We start from the raw sequence: 17,928 nt of genomic DNA, 5'->3' as shown, positions 1-17,928 counted from the left end.
AAAAATCTTAAACACCCGGTTCTTATCTAGAAAAGTTCTTAAGTAGAGACGTTCTTAGGTAGAGGTACCCCTGTACGTGCAGTAAACAGACACTCTACTATGGATATGGAGTTATTTCATTTTAGATAGTGATGTAAAAACTAAATAGAGTTCATGAACTTGGTTTCCTGGAAAATCTAATTGATCTCTGATTGACTGCCATTTTTAGCAATTAGGTGTTCTGCATTATAGAGAAAGACATCTTATATTTCAGCCTTCCTAATATAGTATCATCAGGATTTATTGAGACTGCAGCTCCCAGAATTCCTACTTGTCTGGCCAATAGCTATGTTGATAGGAAACTGACAGCTGCTAGCCTAAAACTATTGCATTTAAGGGGCTATATAGACCAATTCTAATGTAAAGAATGTTAAAAATGGAAAGGAATATCCTGGAGTCGTTCATCCACAAAATTTGAACAGGCATATGGTCCTCCTGGCTGCAATTCGTCTTATAATAAGGTGCCTTATCTCCACTCGCAGCATAGCAATGTATTTCTACATTTGCATTCCCATAATGTAAATATTATGCAACTCTGAACTCTCCTTTTGTCATGCTACATCAATAGCATTTTATTAAGAAGGGCTAAAAGATAATGTACCCATAGATCCATTCAGCACTCATGGCAGAAGTGGGACAAAGTCAAGTCTTCTCAGTCAGCTTGAAAACAATCCCTTCTTTGTTTTTCTTCTTAACTCAAGGATGTGCAAATTGTGTCTTGAAGCATTCTGTACTTAACTAATCAAAACAGGAGATAAAAGGTAATAAAGGAATGTTTTGTGTAGTGTATATGTATGCGTATTCTCTTTCTCTCTCTGTGATATATTGGCATTTGTGTTCCTTTAAATTATTGCTAAAGCCGAACCACAGACAACGGCAAAATCCTTATAGTAGAGTAATATAACACTCCGTAGCTATATTGTTCAGTACAGTTTTGTGTCATTGTGGATAATATAATTAGATCCATGTTATAAAGGCTGAGCCTTAGCATCCCACAGCAGTGGTCAGAGACTGCCTGCCTGATAGGACTCATCTTTAAGCTGCCTCTTATCTGCCTATCAATTTTTTAGCCTAGGTTAGTACTGTATTATAATATGGAGAAGGTGCTGTGGAAAGTTGAATATTCACCACTACCATAGAGAAAGCTCACCTGCAAAGACAGAGAATTGGAGGTTTTACAAGATACTTTGCTGGGTGGCTCAATAAAATGGAGAGATGTAGTTCAAGGAGATAATCTCTTTACAAAAGCATTTAATTCTACCAGCTGCATCATAGCATTTTGTTGTTTGGAAACTCGTATACGTTCTGTAGTGATTTCCAACTAGATTCCTAACTGGATTTTCCTTTGTTTGCTTCTTCAACATAAGCTTCTGTTTACTCAGATTGTGATATAATAGTTGTCTGAATATCTGCTTTATGTAATGTGGCAGCTGTGGCTGGGTTGTTGGTACAGAGTATTACATACTAGATTTTAGACCAAACATTAGAAGCTTTTTCTTCCCCAAAGTGAAAAAAATCCACAAAATAAGCCCCTTTAACACATTCACAAAGCCTTCTCTCTGACCCAGATTTTAAATACTGCAGCGCTCCTTAGCTAATAGGATGGAGTAGGTCTTCCATTCTCAAAGTACTTTGATTATGTCAACAAAAGCAATCTATGTTAAAAGATCTTATGACTGCTCACATGCACAGGATATATTCCACTAATAACCCCTTTATGTACACTCTTACTGCAAATATTTGTTCAATTGAATCAGTATTCTTTCCAGCCTGACCAGAAAAGCAAATTCAGCATATCAGACAGGGTTTTTTTTGTCTTTCCTTTTCCTGCTATCTGACCCCTTTTACAGGAAATATCAGAGCTATAATCTGGCACCTTGTACATATTGTTCTACTACCAAGATACGATCCTTTTGCAAATCATACATTTTTCTTTACATAAAAAGTTTTTAAAAAAAAATATAATTACCATGGTAGCATAACTTCAGTTATGACACCCACTCTCTGAAACACATTGTACAAATTAGATAACTCTCTTTTTTCTCTTGTTAAAAAAACTTATCAAACGCTTTAGAGAGAGAAGAAAATAGAAAAGGGTGGGGGTGGGAAAGGGGGCTAGGACACTGAGCATGCAAGAAAGAAGGAAAGAGGTAGAGATGTGTACCAGCTTTTTCCTAATAGCTCCATGAAATGACTCTGACATTTTATTTTGGCCCAAACCCAAACAACCAAAAAGTTCCAACCTTTGTTTCTGGCAAAGCAGGATTGATGCAAAACAGCTCAGCAAAACTTCTAGAATGTCACAGGGATCAAAACCAGTCAGACTTTCTGCTTCAAACTTACCACTATCCCACTTTCTAAATACTTTAATTGGAACAAATGAGCATAAATAGCTCTATGAGCTCACACATGAAAAACTACATTATACACTCCTATCTGGTTTTAAGATATATTGCTTGCAATTTTCAAGAAGATAGTTTCAAAACTAGCATAACTTGCCTGTACTAATCTCTTTTTAAACTATCATACTGGCTGGGAATTTTGGGAGTTGAACTCCGCACATCTTAAAGTTGCCAAATTTGAAAAGAGCTGGTTTAAATTGATATACTGTACAGCCAGAGTGGTGTGCTGTTAAGACATTGGACTAGGACTGTAGGAAACAAATCAAGTTAAGTCTTGGGTGTATAGGTTTATTGGATTAAAATTCATTCAATTTTCTTTCTCTTTTTTCCTCTTATAGTGCATTACATATGTAATTGTATTAAATGTTTGTCAGCATTCAGCTTTTAAAACAAATATACTTTTGCTGTGTATAATATGTTCTGTTTGATTTGCTTATGTAACATGTATGCTTTACTCCGCCTTATTCTTTATTCTTGTTATATTCCTCAAACATTTCCTGTTCTGTTCTTGTTATATTCCTCAAACATTTCCTATCAATTGTTCAGATTATCGAGAGGCAAAATCACTATTCTGCACACCTCTTATACCCAAAATGAATTAGTGCAAGTGCATGCAATCTGTTAAAAATGGTGGAGCTTTTAAGTAAGTATCCAAAGACTTTTTAAAAAATCAAAAATAATTACCAGCTTTAATACAACATGCCTAGGGGTTATTATGGTGTTATTTTAACATTTATCAATAAAATATTCAACTAGAAAGCAGTCTTTTATATCATCGGCACATGTAAAATATGTTTGTAATTGTCCATAAGCACAGCATAAGCAAAACTCATGTATTAAATATAGGCATATTGGTACACATAGTAATTTAATTTATCCAAACTTGCATTTTTAGAGTTATATAAGTAGCATTATGGTGACAAGTCTAACTGCAGATCTCAAAATAATTTCTGAAAAAGTGACATGGATAAAATATTTGCAGAAAAGCAGAATCACCCATGACAACAGCCAATGAATGCAAAACATACCTGGTTCTTAAAAGGATTTGGGGGCAATGAGAAGTCTTATGTGACACATGGGAGATGTTAATTGGATCTCCAGAGATTTTTGTTTCTATCTTAAAAGCACCAAGACAGAGGAAAGCTATCACGATTTAATGCAGCAAATGATGCTCAGGATGAGCATAGTTCCACTCCTTTCTTTTAGATAATTCTGATACAAGAAACATGGCTCAGCTGCTGTTCCTAAAATAAAATAAATTAGATTGACTCAAAACCATTTTTTTTTTCATTTTGCATCAGCTTAACACAATCAATTTCCTACTTTTGTCTGTCTGGTTTGGTTCTGCAACCCAAGAAGACATACAGAGATTTCAGAAGATAATTAGAACTGCAGAAAAAACAATTGCTACCAACCTGCCTTCCATTGAGGATGAGTCAAAAAGTGGGCCGTGAAAATATTTACAAATCCTTCACATCCTGGACAATTGTTTCAACTCCTACTCTCAAAATGACACTATAGACTACTGCACACCAAGACAACTAGACACAAGAACAGGTTTTTCCCGAACGCCATCACTCTGCTAAACAAATAATTCCCTCAATACTGTCAAACTATTTCTTAAGTCTGCATTACTATTAATCTTCTCATAGTTCCCATCACCCATCTCCTACCACAAATGACTGTATAACCGTAACTTTGTTGCTTCTATCCTTACTATTTATATTGACTGGTTCCTAATATGATTGGATTGCTTGTTTGTACCTGGACTATCATTAAGTGTTGTCAGTGAAGGGCTGCAAAATTTTTTACTACCATACTGTTGGCGTGGCTTATTGTATGGGTGTGGCTTGATGGTCATGTGACCGGGAAGGAATGTCTTGCCAGCCAAGTGACCAAGTGGGAGTGGCTTGACAATCATGTGACTGGGAGTGGCTTAAAGTTCATATGACTGAGTGGGAGTGGCTTACCGATCAAGATAGGTTTTCAGTTGATTAAGTCACATTATTTGAATAGCCACAAAAAGGGCAAATGATAGACAGCATTATTTCTTGAGGAGCAGAGGAACATTTTAAGGTTTTGTACTGAGCCCACAAGGTTCAGTATGACAACAGAAAAGGCAAGTAGCTCAATTTTAATTGCTATAAATTCTAGATAATGATTAAAATGATTAAAGCGTAAATATAAATTATGGGTAAAAACATACTATTTAATTACTGTATTTCCTATTTTAAAAGTAATTAAGGATCATACTAAGGTACTAGAGAAGGAAGGATAATTTTAAAAAACCTATTAAGTATTCAATAAATAGTGCATAAACTTACTACTACTAGTTTTTTCTCATCCTTCCTATCACCCATTTCCTCCCACTTATGACTGTAACTTGTTGCTTGTATTTTTAAGATTTTTATTAATATTGTTTCCTCATTTCTTGTTTGACCCCTATGACAATAATTAAGTGTGGTACCCCATGATTCTTGACAAATATATCTTTTTCTTTTATGTACACTGAGAGCATATGCACCAAGACAAATTCCTTGTGTCCAATGATCACACTTGGCCAATAAAGGAATTCAATTCAATTCAACTCTATTCTACCCTCACTGTATTCCCCCCCCCCCCCCCCCAGCAGCAACTCATCACTGCCTGGTTCGTTAGCGACAGCTTCGCATGCTCCAAATCACCCGCGTCCCTCACGCAAGACCCCGAGGCTGAGCGAATGAGCATGCGCAGTCCCAGCCTCCGCAAACGGATTAGGTTAAACCAGCCCCCACCTCTCCACACTGTTCGTTCAAGCGAAAGGAGCCACCCCCTTTTTAATTCTCCGCGGCCCCTCTTCGCGGCTCGGACCGGGTCCGTTGTGGCTCACGGCCGGCCGCCATGGACGGCCACGGAGAGCCTGGCGCAGGCCCAGGCCCGGCGCAGAGGCAAGCTACCGCTCAGCCCTGCCCGCGTTGCCATGGTGACGGGCGGCAGGCAGAGCAGCCGCGGCGGCGTCCGCGCCGAGGCTGTCAGTGAGAGCCAGCAGAGCGAGCGAGCGAGCGGCGGAAGCCAGGCGCAGGCGTCCGCGGGGGGCTGCAGGAGGGGAGAGGCAGCAGCAGCAGCGCCGCCGCGGCCGCCGCCATGGACGCGCACTGCGATGGTGGCGAACCCACCGCGCTGGGGGAGCAGCCGCCGCTACCGCCGCCGCCCTCGGGCAAGCTGAACAAAACCGCCTTCAAATTATTTAAGCGGAGGAAATCCGGGGGCGCCATGCCGAGTATCTTCGGGGTGAGGAGCGGCGGCGGCAAAAGCAAAAGCGGCGGCGAAGGCGGCGGGCAGGGGACGGGCATGGTGAGGAGCAAGACCCACGACGGCCTGGCCGAGGTGCTGGAGGCGGAGAGCGGCCGGAGCGAGGGCCTGTCGGGGACCGTCGAGAGCGGCCGTGCGGCGGGCAGCGAGGCCGCTTCCCCGGCCGCCGTTTCTTCCTGCTCGGCGGCCTCGGGCAACAAACAGCACGGCTTCTTCTCCTTGTTGCGCAAAAACGGCCGCTCCGACGAAGGCGCCAAAGGCGAGCGAGCCAAAGGGCGCCCCGGGGTCCTCAAAGGGCTCTTCAGCAGTATGAGGTGGCCCCGCCGGGAGAAGCCCGGAGGCGAGGCGGTGAAGGACGACGAGGGCCAGGCCAGCCCCAGCATCCTCAATACGGGCTCCCTCACGGCCAGCCTAGAGTGCGTCAAAGAGGAAGCAGCAGCACGGCCAGCAGCAGCTCCAGCTGACACCGTCTGGACCCCACTGGTCACCAAGGATGGAGAACCACCTACTAGTCCCCTGGCCACTGAGGTGATGCCCACCCTGGACCTGGTACCGCAGCCGCAGCCGTCCCCCTGTGGCTCTGGAGGAGAAGAGCTTCCCGGGATCCTGCCCCAGGAGAAAGAAGTCCCTCCTGAATCCACCACTAATGATGGCCAAGAGATCCAGGAGGACTCGGCTAAAACAGGTGACCTCCCCGTCAAGTCTTCCCCCCCTGTTGAACCCAAGTGTGAGCGCAGCCAAGAGACGGCAGCGGCAGCCCCTGACCCTTCCTCTCTCGATCCACCCTCTGAGCCGTCTATTGACCGTATTTGTTTGATGTTTGCTGACGTGACTTCATTGAAAAGCTTTGACTCTCTTACAGGCTGTGGGGACATTATTGCCGACCAGGAGGAAGACACGGGCAGCGGCGGTGGCAGTGGTGGAGGTGGAAGTGAGAGGAGCGCGCCTGGGATTGGCAAAGCTGGGCCCTCCAAGAAGCCTACCGGTGTAGTGACTTACCAGGGAGGAGGAGAGGAGATGGCCAGCCCCGAACAGGTGGGAGGTACTCAGGAGTTCTGGGATTTATTGTCGCACACTGAAGAGAAATCACAGGGGACATCAGGAAGGAAGGAATCCCCTGAGACCTCCAAAGGTGATAAGATTGTCAGGCGAGTTCAGGATGGGTCAGCAAATGGAAAGCACATTGGTCTTAGCCAGATTCCAGTTCATCACCAAAAAGAAGACCAGAAAAATAGAGAAAAGGAGCAGCAAGAAGCCGTCCCCAGCGGTGATGAGGGCTATTGGGATTCTACTACACCTGGACCTGAAGAAGACAATACTAATAGTATTCAGAAAGAGGTCATTCCCAGGGACAGCTACAGCGGGGATGCTCTCTATGATCTGTACACTGATCCAGATGAAAACACAGCAGCTGTGACTTCTGCAGAAAATACCACCACAGTGACTTGTTGCAAGCCATTATCTCCGATTACAACGACTTGTCCAGTCAAAACCCATACAACTTCGCTCAAGGATTCCAAGATACCTATCAGTATCAAGCATTTTACATCGCCACATGGTAGCCATGGCCAGGATTCCAGTAATAGCCATCACATTGTACACCACCAGGCTACCAAAAGCGAAATCCCTAGAACAAAAATCCCTGTTTCAAAAGTGCTTGTACACCGAGCCAGTTACCGAAGTTTAGCAGGGACAACAGGTAAAACAGCCACATATCATGAAAGTGCCAAAAAATAAAAGGAAATAATAATGGGCATCCCAGTCTTTTCAGGAACCCTCTAATAAGCAGTTTGGCCTTGACCTCATCTAAAGGAAGACACTTCCATGTGCCCCTTTTATGAATGATGAATGCAAGGGACAAATGCTTCTCAATTCCATCTTGAAATACGATGTGTGTGTATGTGGAAAAAATGTATGTGTATATATATATGTATGTATATGTACATGTATATGTACATGTATATGTATATGTGTATATATATCTTTTTGAGCACTTTTTTAACATTTGTATCTGTTTTTCCTCATTTGCTAAAATACATTGAAGGCCACTTTTCCATGCGTTTTGTGCAAGCAGAAATTTGATTAGGAATAGAATTAATAATGCAAACTTGTATTAAGACAGCTGTGGAAGAGAGAGGACCAAATGAAGTTATTCCATATATATGAGCTTTTTAAAATGTTTTTGGCTTATATTGAAAATGCTTGCTCCAATACTGTGAGAAAGTGTCAAAAATAATAAAATAGTAACAGCAGTAAAACGTCAGATATTTAATTTGATATATAGAGAGTGCTATCTACTGTTAGCTGATTCAGTTCATTAAAGGTAGCTGATTAACAAATTAGGTGGGTTTCTATAATGGGAAAAGATATTTTTGCTTGCTTTTCTGTCTGCTTTGGATCTGAACTAATATAAATAGATGTTCAAGACATCCAGTGAACTTTCAGATGTTTACATCAATATTTTTCCAATGCGTAAAATAATCAGGTTCTGGGGTACTTCCCTACATGTCAAAATAGAGGCAACTTCAACATTTATACAATAAATTGTACTTCATGTATAAATAGGTGCATATGTTACTCCTAGTGATACAATTTTTAATAATTAAAATGTCTTTCTGTATTTACTAGAGTTGAAGCAAAATTAGTTTTTATAGCTTGGTAATTTTATGGTTCTAAATGTGTGGGCCTCCCTATAATACTGTAAACTAGAATTAAAAATTTATATAGGCTGTACCACCCCAGAATAAAAACTCTATTGTAATGATCCTGCAAGATGATGCATGCATCAGAGCCAAAGTTCCAGTGGTGTTTTCTTTTTACAAACCTAATTCCTAGAAATTTCTAAGATAGAATATGTTTAGCTTATTAAGGCTGTCACTGCCAACTTATTAATATTTTCAGAAATAACATTTAATTTGGGATATATTTAAAATACAGTAGTTGCTTCCCTAAATTTTAATCTCTATAGTTATTAAATAAAACAACTGACAAACTCTTAGTCCATCATGTTTTTTTGTTTTTGTTTAATCTCAGGCAACAATAAACATATTGAGGGCCACAGAATATATGAGTACTACTGAAGTAGTTATTGTACAGTGCTAACAATACAAATTTTCCATAATGTATCTTATTATATACATAAAGACTTATTTCCCTTTGGAAATTACTGCATTTATAATTAAAATTTGCTTTTAGAACTGGTATAATTAACTAAGAAATAACAAATTACTTACATGACCAACATTTTAGTCATTAGTCATTTGTTTTACCTTTTTAGTATTTACAGTAATAAAGATAGGTATTCTAAAACACATGAAAGGAGTAGACGCCATAATGAAGAAAAGTTAAAAATACAAATTTGGAATATAGTAACAATTTAATTGCTTATATTATTTAAATTATATTGAAATACTTTATCTATAGCGGTGCAAAAACAAAGGATTTGTTTATTTGTAAAGCTCAAGCTCCAAAAAGTGAATTTAGATACCTGAGAATGGGCCATTTGGGATTCCCCCCTCTTTTTCCTCCCTTACTAAATCCATAGTGTATCAAAATGATATTACAAGCTATTTTTTCCAAGTAATTTCACTTTCATAAATCAATTGTTATGCAGAGTAGAAATGGAGGATCAAACACAGCCTCTTCCTTTCTGCCTGAGGCACGTGGAACTAGTTAAGGATGTTTTTGGGATCTTAGCCAGGTTTTTCTACTCATGGGTCATGCTCTGAAGTATGGATGTTCTGTGCTCTAAGTGAACTTTAGATTTATTATCCCAAATAGCTGCTCCCTTGGATTACGGTAAACTGTTTTTGAAATTTTCAAAGGGAATTTGTAATATGTCCAGTTAAGAAAAACAAATATGAGATTAAAGCAAGGGTGATCTTTGGATTCAGCTAATAATGTATCTGATTGTAATATTACATATATAGGTTCTGATTCTCAACCACTAAGTTCTAGAATGTAAGAAAACTGTTTCTAATGGTTTGTAGATAATGTGTCAGAAACTTGAGGTGGGTCATGTCATCCATTATCCTGTGAAAGAAGCAAAAATCAAAGCCTTTCTATATTTGTTATGTGGCTGTATATTCAAGCCTGAAATATCCATTCTAAACATGCTTAAACATTGGCAATAGGTTTTGTCATAATAAATGAGATCTCCCATGTAAAATGCATGCTTATTAGAATGTGAAGGCACTATCTGGTGGTGGTATACTTTATATATGGTATTGTCTCAAAATGTATTTGTGGGTTGTTGCAGGTGCACTTCTTATGCAAACCTAATGTATATATGCATGTATATTCCCATGGATACACATACCATACATGCACACATTTCTGCAAAGTGCTAAATGGCATGTATATTAATTTCCAAAGGATAAGATCAAGGATATACAGAGCAATTCTGTTCAAATCATTTTGACAGTTAATCACCTTTTGGTGAGAAAGGGATTGGTATTTTGCCTGATTTTGCTTTAAAAAATAGGATGAAGATAGTGAGTGGCTCACTTTAATGTAGGCCCTTTCATTGGCAATTCTGCAATTACATCAGATGAAACCATTTTTATTTGTACTGTAACCAATATTTTGGAAAGAAACTTGTAAAGGACACAGAACTTTAATGCTAGTAAATATATAAGAAACGTTTCTTCTGTTTTATATCATTGAAAGGCATGCTCTCCTTTTGCATGCTGTCTATCACCATGGTCCTTGTTTTATTATAAAAATAGTGCATACATAAGAGCTCAGGGAGCTAAAGTTGCAATGGAAAGAGAAAGTTGTCATTTGTGATCTGAGTTAATTACAGAACAAAACAGTGGTGACCCAGTTAAAGTATTAATAATTAAATTTCCTTATTTTTCTTGCGAATTTTCATGGTACATGTTTTGTTTATCTGTAGCATATTTATAAGAAGAAATAATAGATTTAACTATAGATAAGTTCCCCTTTCTATGAATAACTGAAGAAATTAAACATGTCTTGTTTTTCCCCTTTTTTAAATTTTTCATCTACATCTTGTCCTGTTTCTGAAAATTAATAAATACAGCTCAAGGAATAATTTATGATTGAAGTATTCATGATTAATCAGAAATATATTTAAGTAGCTTTTGACTTATGAAGGGTTGCTTAGTGACTCTTCAAAGTTACGATAGAGTTTCAAAATGGGGCTTAAGATCCAGATTCAGAGTTGTAATGTTGATTACCCTCTGCAGTCATGTGGCCATGTTTTGGATGCTCAGCAACCAGCCTGCACTTACGGCCTTTTGCCAGTGTCCCATTGTCAAATGATTGCGATTTATGACAATTTGCATGAAACTGACATTTATTTTTGATTTCTTGCAAAAATTGCTCTTTAGCGAACAGTTGATTCACTTAGTGATTGTAGTATTCACTTAACGACTGCTGCCAGAAAGGTTATAAAACAGCACAGCCATGTGGTGACTTGCTGAAATTGTGGGCGATTTCAGTTGTAAGTTGAGGACTACTTCTATGTGGTTCTGACAAACATACTGATAACCTATCAGTAATAGTTTTTTTTGTAATGTCAGGATGAGGTTAGTATTTTTCTCTGTTTATTCTATTGGAAAGGCACAATGCTAATAAGGAAAATACAGTGGCACCTCTACTTATGAACTTAATTCATTCCGTGACCAGGTTCTTAAGTAGATAAATTTGTAAGAAGAAGCAATTTTTCCCATAGGAATCAATGTAAAAGCAAATAATGCGTGCGATTGGGGAAACCATAGGGAGGGTGGAGGCCCTTTTACCTCCCAGGAGATTCCTAGAGGGGATCCACGGAGGCTTCTCCCCACCTTTTCCTCCCAGGAGATTCCTAGAGGGGCCCCATGGAGGCTTCTTCCTGCCTTTTCCAGTTTCAGTTTCGGAGGCTTGGGTTTGTAAGTGGAAAATGGTTCTTGAGAAGAGACAAAAAAATCTTGAATACCAATTCTTATCTAGAAAAGTTTGTAAGCAGTGGCATTCTTTGGTAAAGGTACCACTGTATTAAGGTAGATGTCTCAACATATGGCTGTGAAGTTAAAATGACTGGCATCTGGCAAAAGGAAGTTAAGAAGGAATCTGTTCTTGTATCAGTTGATACGACCCAGTACAGTAGCAACTCATTTATCTGCTAGCAGTATTTATAAGTTGATGACAATCATAGCTTGAAAAAGATTAATTGAAGCCAAGTATTTATTCCTTACCATAATAACACAGAATCTTTCTAAATCATGTAAAAGCCATAAGGTGATTCTATGTTTTTGCAAGACAAAATATAGTTGCCATGAAAGTAATATTTATTTAAAAGGCCCTATGTGTATTGTTCAGATCTTGGCTGGTTGAAATCTAGAACATTGGTTAATAACAAGTAGTTATAGATAATAGCCCCTTATAAACTGTTTGGTGATTATCTGAAGTTTTGCAGTCCATATTTGAATCCATATTACAGCCAGATGCCATAGTAATAAGGTTCCTGCAGGTCTTAGAGGACTATAATGAACAAATATCTGTCCTTACATAAGACTTGTAAATTTGCCAAGCTGTTGCTAGAATTTTAAGACTAGGGCACCTTAAGGAATCAAGCAAACGTGAAACTTGTGTGGGGAAAAGAAGCAATGGAAAACTGCAGAAGCTAGCATGGGGAAATGTCATATTGTTCTGGTGACATGAAAATTAAAAATTTTGGAGCTGCCTTTGAATTAGAAGTACCTCTGTCAAATCTTGACCCTATCTGCAATTACACTCCATCTACATGCTGCTACAACCAGTGTTTTTAAAAGTGGTCCTTAATTATTGATTAAACCATCATTTCAGGCAATTCAATTTATTCCTGTTTACCCTAAAGTAATTCCTACTGCTCAGTGGCCTTATTTCCACGCATAGTATTAACTAGTTAATTATTTTCAAATGTTTAATTTTGCAACTTGTAAATGCGGCTAATTTTTGCCAGGTTACTTTTATTTTTAAATATATATATATATATTTGTATTTTAGAAAAATAAACAATACCTAAGACTGTACACTGAAAAGCATGCTAAACAAAGTTTGGTTGGTATGCTGTATACCCCTCTTAATAATTAATGCTACATGGGGGGCCAAACCTAACTTAGACATTCAGGAAGGAAACAAAAGGAGGCATTCTTTAGAGTTGTGCAGGTGAATCAGAGATTCCTGTATTTCTGCAGCCTTAATTGGCTAATTGATTTTTCAAGTCCCAAAGATGCTGTATCCTTTAATAATTGTCACTACTTTTATTTGTTAAAGAAGACTTTATTAAAATTCTATTAGGGATGATGCTTATACTGTTATCCTGTATTTAACATATAAAGCCTATATTAGAGCAGGCATTTTAACCCCTTTGCACTTACTGTTCACCTAGTACATTTTATATGTTTTTAGAAAATGCATACTCTAGTATAGCTCTAGTATTTTCTATCACATGTTTTTAGGAAACTATTTTCAGAAGGAGGTACTTTTTTCTCTTGGTAGTATGAACTGCCTCGTGCACCCCTAGTTTACTCTCATGGATACAAAATTTGTGCTGAAAATGTGGTCTGCATTTGACACAAAGAGTTCATTCTCATTTCAGTGTACATGCATTGCTCTTTATTGGCACAAATCCACAACCCACTTCAGCAATTCAATTGACTTTAGTCTGGGATAAATGGGATGTGGATTGTAGCCATCTGCAGTCATGGGAATAAAGCACATGGAATAGATTTAAAACAGGCCCTGCCATTACAAAGCAAATGCATGATTGGTGTTACTGAAGAAGCAAACTGATTACCCTGTAAACATCCTGACTAGTTTAGCAATGAAGAAAAAGCACACAGAATTGGTAGTATTTTTGTTTATAAATTTATCCTTGGGAGATTCCATTTCTGCTTAATTTTTCATGCCCTCTTGCTGAATTATTTATGAACACTTAAATGATATTGCATCAAAGTCTTTGAAATATCTGATTCCGAGGGTAATTCCAGCATGCTTCTGTATCAGAGCAAATTGCCATGGTTTTGCCTGGTGAAGCAAAACTACTAGTTAATCTGGAAATTTATGAGATTGCCAAAATACAAGGGAGCTGTCAGATTCCGAACCTGACTTCACTCTGAAGCTTTTTGTGCTGTTAACAGCATGGTCTCAAAAACATGTTTGTTTTGTTTTGGATAATGCTTGTGAATAAAGGTTTGATTCCACAATATAGTAGAGAGGCTATGTTTTGTAAGAAAATAGGATGTATGAGGAACTGCATTGTTACTGATAGAAAGTTATATTGCTTTTGTCTTGGGTGTGGTAGAGTAGAAATAGATATATTTATACACTAAATAGTGCAACAATATGTTCCAAATTTCTCCTTTTGTAAACAGACACCACATATGCGTTCATGTGTAATTTTATTCACCGTATTCTCATTCTGAAGAGGAGATCATAATCATAAGGTCTTTTAAATATTTATGGAATATATTCTGCTACAATGGAACAATATGATTTGAAACCAGATGGTGGATACAATGAAACTTGACGCTAAAATTTGGGAGTAAATTGCATGGAGTTCCAGTTTTGTTGTAAAAAAAAATACCTGTTTATGGACAGCATGATTCTGAATGTGGACATGGGGGATTTAACTTTCATCTTGTGTGATGTGTGGCAATCCATCCATCCCTACTTTAACTGTAAGAGAGGGGAGAAAATCAAATATTATAGCTGAAACTCCAAAATTTTACAAATATAATACTTGGCAAATGTAGGATACCATAACTCTGATATATGAAGTCTGATTCTGGTACTCACATTCTCAAATAGATGTGAAGAAAGTACCACCATTTCATCCAGCCCAATCCCCTTAGTTACTCTAATAACAGAGCTTCTAGTTTTTTTTAAAAAAAATCCAATTTGGTCACTTCAAGTGGGTTCAATATGTGTTTGATGTTATTACATGTTTCATGTAATACATGTTTCAACCCCCCCCCCCCCGAGATTACCAAAGAGCCAAGGTGGAACTCCCTGTCAAACAAATTTGGTGGCAAATCTGATTTTATTATAACCTGAAATATGAAAATATATATCTATCAACAACAGGAGCGTTGTATTATCACGCAAAGCTACAGGCACAACAGTTACGGTGACCTGAGTTCTTTGTCATAAGCAATAGTGCACTTACTGAATGTGCAAAACATCTCTTGTGCTTTAAAATTGTTTTTAATCGTCTTATTTGTTGTATTTTCCTAATTTTGCTTGACATCTAGGACATTCTGTGTTGAATCTTTAGGCAAAGTAGCAGTAATATTTTTTGAAGAGATATAGAATCAGTAATTAATATAACTAAACTGATAGGAATAAAATAAAACAATGCAAGTTATTTCTTAAATATTGAACTCAGGGGCTGCATATCATTAGGAACCATGCCTATGTAGCAGTAGAAGTTAAAATGGTGGGAAAATATGGAATTCTAGAATATAGTAATATTTCATTCACATTTGTTATTGAGTTCAGAGAATTAAAACAAACCTGGGACTCTCAATTAAAATTTAATCCACTTCCATCATTGATACCATTTAAGTTCTCTCAAAGCCATGAGTTAAGATGATCCCAAAGTTTGCATTAAACTGCTTTTTTAATATCCCATATTTTGGAGCGACCTTACTAATATCCCCCATTTGAATGAAGCACACAAAATCTTAACATGTTAGAGCGTATCAAAATCCCAGTGGCCCTGCATCTCTGTATTCTATACATTTATACAAAATCCCTTCACACCTGATGTGTTACTCAGCGATAGGTTGTGAGTATTATTGCTTGTATCACTTGTTCAAAGTGGATTTGTATTATGTATCGCAAATCTGTTTTTCACTTCCGTTCATATATAGTCACTAACCTGCTTCCCATTTTGAATGCATTCTAAATGTAATGCTCTCTGCTTTGATACTGCATTTCTTCTTGTGTATTCTGTTCATCTTTCATAGCTGATCAGATTGCTTTTGGCATGACTTTCTTACATTGCTATTCTACATTTTGTCTCTGCTTACGCTGTCTATTCCATGCTTATTTATTTTGCCCTAATGCCAGCAATAATGACATCCGAGTTATCTTTCATCATTCAGTTTGCTTTTGGCCAGCAATATTTTCTCTGTACCCATCCCCTTTCACTCAACCAGAAGTGCATTTTTCAGACAAATTTTCCTTTTTCCTTGCCAAATATCTCTTCTCCTGCAGTCTAAGCACACTGCAGGGTGCATATGCATTGTTTATAAGCATGTCACATAGCATCAGTCATACATTTCGGTGAACATCTTCATTGGTGCATTTTTTATGAACAGCCCACTCCATTCTGCTACCTTGTCAGAATTTCATTACTGCATCCTTCAAAATAGACAAAGTTTAATTGACAAATGATATACAGTAGTTCGTTTAAAAAAATAAATGGGGTTTGCTGATCAACGGTACCGTTTTAAAGAACCCTTTGCTTTGTACTAGGTGTAAGTGTGCTTTGTAAAAAATATTGCCTTTCTGATAGAGAGCTGTTGTTTCCTTCATTTTTCATGCAACTTGCAACAATTAAAAGTATACAAGATATGGAGAAGGGGAATTTGTCCTATCATTTTGCGCTATCATTTTGACTAAAACTAATGCAGACATTGTTTTAAGGAAAGGTGGATGTTTCCAGCTAACACAGAACAGATATTACATCATAAGCTTCAATCATGCATGGTATAAATATAATTAAATAATAAAATATATGCCAACACCTTCTTTGTTATGTTTGAATGTGCAGAAAAAATTTAAAAGACTTTGTGATCATTCCTACCCTTCTCAAAAGCTGGATATTTATTTCATAGCAATTCATGCAAAATGAAAAGCTTTGATTTTGAGTATCAGTCAATTGAAGTGAAAACAAGTCTATATAACATGTCAGTAAAAGCTGAACAATACCTGAATAGGCACCCTCACTTCTTTTTAAAGGCTTTTTTTATTAGCAGTTGGAAAACCTATTGTTTTCCATATTTTGAGGATCTTTTTCATCAGATTTATGTGCAAACTACATGTATTGCTGTTGCTTTCTTCTACCAGTAATACTACCAGCAATTCAATCCAGGACTAAAACTTGGTGTTTGACCTGTGCAATTTAAAATTAATACAATCAATACCAAATTTTATTTAGTTTGTGATAGTACAAAAGGGATCAGATCCTTTCAAGTACAGTAAATTGAATGTGCTGTCTACTGTGCTATCTGCCTCTCATTTTGTGGTTTATTATATGCTTTTTTCTCTATAATTTGAATTTGAATTTAAAAAAATGGTTTAGCAAGTTGATAATTCTGGTTTGGTATCATAAAGATGATAATAATGAGTTTCTGTGTTTCATTAACCCTGCTGTTCTGTTTCGGGTCTATTTGACCCGAAGCCAAGTTTGAGTCCCTGTAAAAAATTTTCCCTGCATATCTGAAACTTGAAATTTCATGACTGCTCATCATTTCAGGGGTTCTCTCTATGAGAATTTTTTTTGGGGGGTGGGGGGCTTAGTTTTTGCTGGGCAAAAAAAGTTACAAATCTTCTGTTCCCGGGTCACCCTGACCCAGACCGAAAACTCTTCATTTGCAGTGCTTATGTTTGGTCTTTTTGAAAGCTTTTTTCACTTGGAAAGTAGTCTGAACATTTCTGCACACAATGATATGAAAATTGAAATGAAAAAAGTAAATCTTATTGGTTTATTTTGCGGATATAATGCACGCCCCCCCCCCCGTTTTTGTGAATTTTTTTAAAAAATTAAAGAAGTCATTGAAGTATCTGAACAGTTCAACCTATTTTATTCCTCCAAAAGTAAAGTAAGTACAGAACTAAAAGTAGTTTTTGCTGTTTGGGTAATTATTTAATTTTGGGTTTATGACATTGATGCTATTTGCAATTGCAGCCTAGCCAAAGTTATGGTACTTAATATGAATGGATGTTGACTGAGCAGTCATGAATCCTATAAAAAGTAGTTACCATGGGGTACAAAGGAAGGTTTAGGATGCAAATGTGTTTCTGGTATCATGTTTCTCCTGATTCAGTAAAGCAAATCCATGTCTAAAACTAGCCTTTTGTTTGTGGCGCTTGCACCGAAGAATAGAATTATACCCATGGATGGTAATTACTGCGTATATGTACTTGTCTTCAATGATAGCTGCATCAGGGCCATGGTTTCTAGCTTCCATAATAAAACAGA

At 37.7% G+C, this 17,928-nt stretch overlaps 1 protein-coding gene and 1 long non-coding RNA gene across 2 annotated transcripts; one reads left to right on the top strand and one right to left on the bottom strand.

The window, feature by feature from the left end:
• Window positions 1-631: 631 nt before the first annotated feature.
• On the bottom strand, window positions 632-14,392 carry LOC139166368 (uncharacterized). Its single transcript, XR_011558939.1, has 3 exons — window positions 14,305-14,392; window positions 3,470-3,685; window positions 632-777 (listed from the first exon to the last, which is right to left on the bottom strand). It is a non-coding gene; the product is annotated as an uncharacterized lncRNA (long non-coding RNA).
• AMER2 (APC membrane recruitment protein 2) lies at window positions 5,224-10,376 on the top strand. Its single transcript, XM_070749789.1, has 2 exons — window positions 5,224-6,417; window positions 6,595-10,376. The coding sequence occupies exons 1-2, from the start codon at window positions 5,565-5,567 to the stop codon at window positions 7,467-7,469; spliced, it is 1,728 nt and encodes a 575-aa protein (XP_070605890.1). The 5' UTR covers window positions 5,224-5,564; the 3' UTR covers window positions 7,470-10,376.
• Window positions 14,393-17,928: the final 3,536 nt, after the last annotated feature.

This window comes from Erythrolamprus reginae, chromosome 4 (assembly GCF_031021105.1).
Source record: "Erythrolamprus reginae isolate rEryReg1 chromosome 4, rEryReg1.hap1, whole genome shotgun sequence".
In the NCBI taxonomy this organism is placed as follows: Eukaryota; Metazoa; Chordata; class Lepidosauria; order Squamata; family Dipsadidae; genus Erythrolamprus; species Erythrolamprus reginae.
Note: the sequence above shows the minus strand (reverse complement) of the source record. Positions and strands in the feature narration are given on the sequence as shown.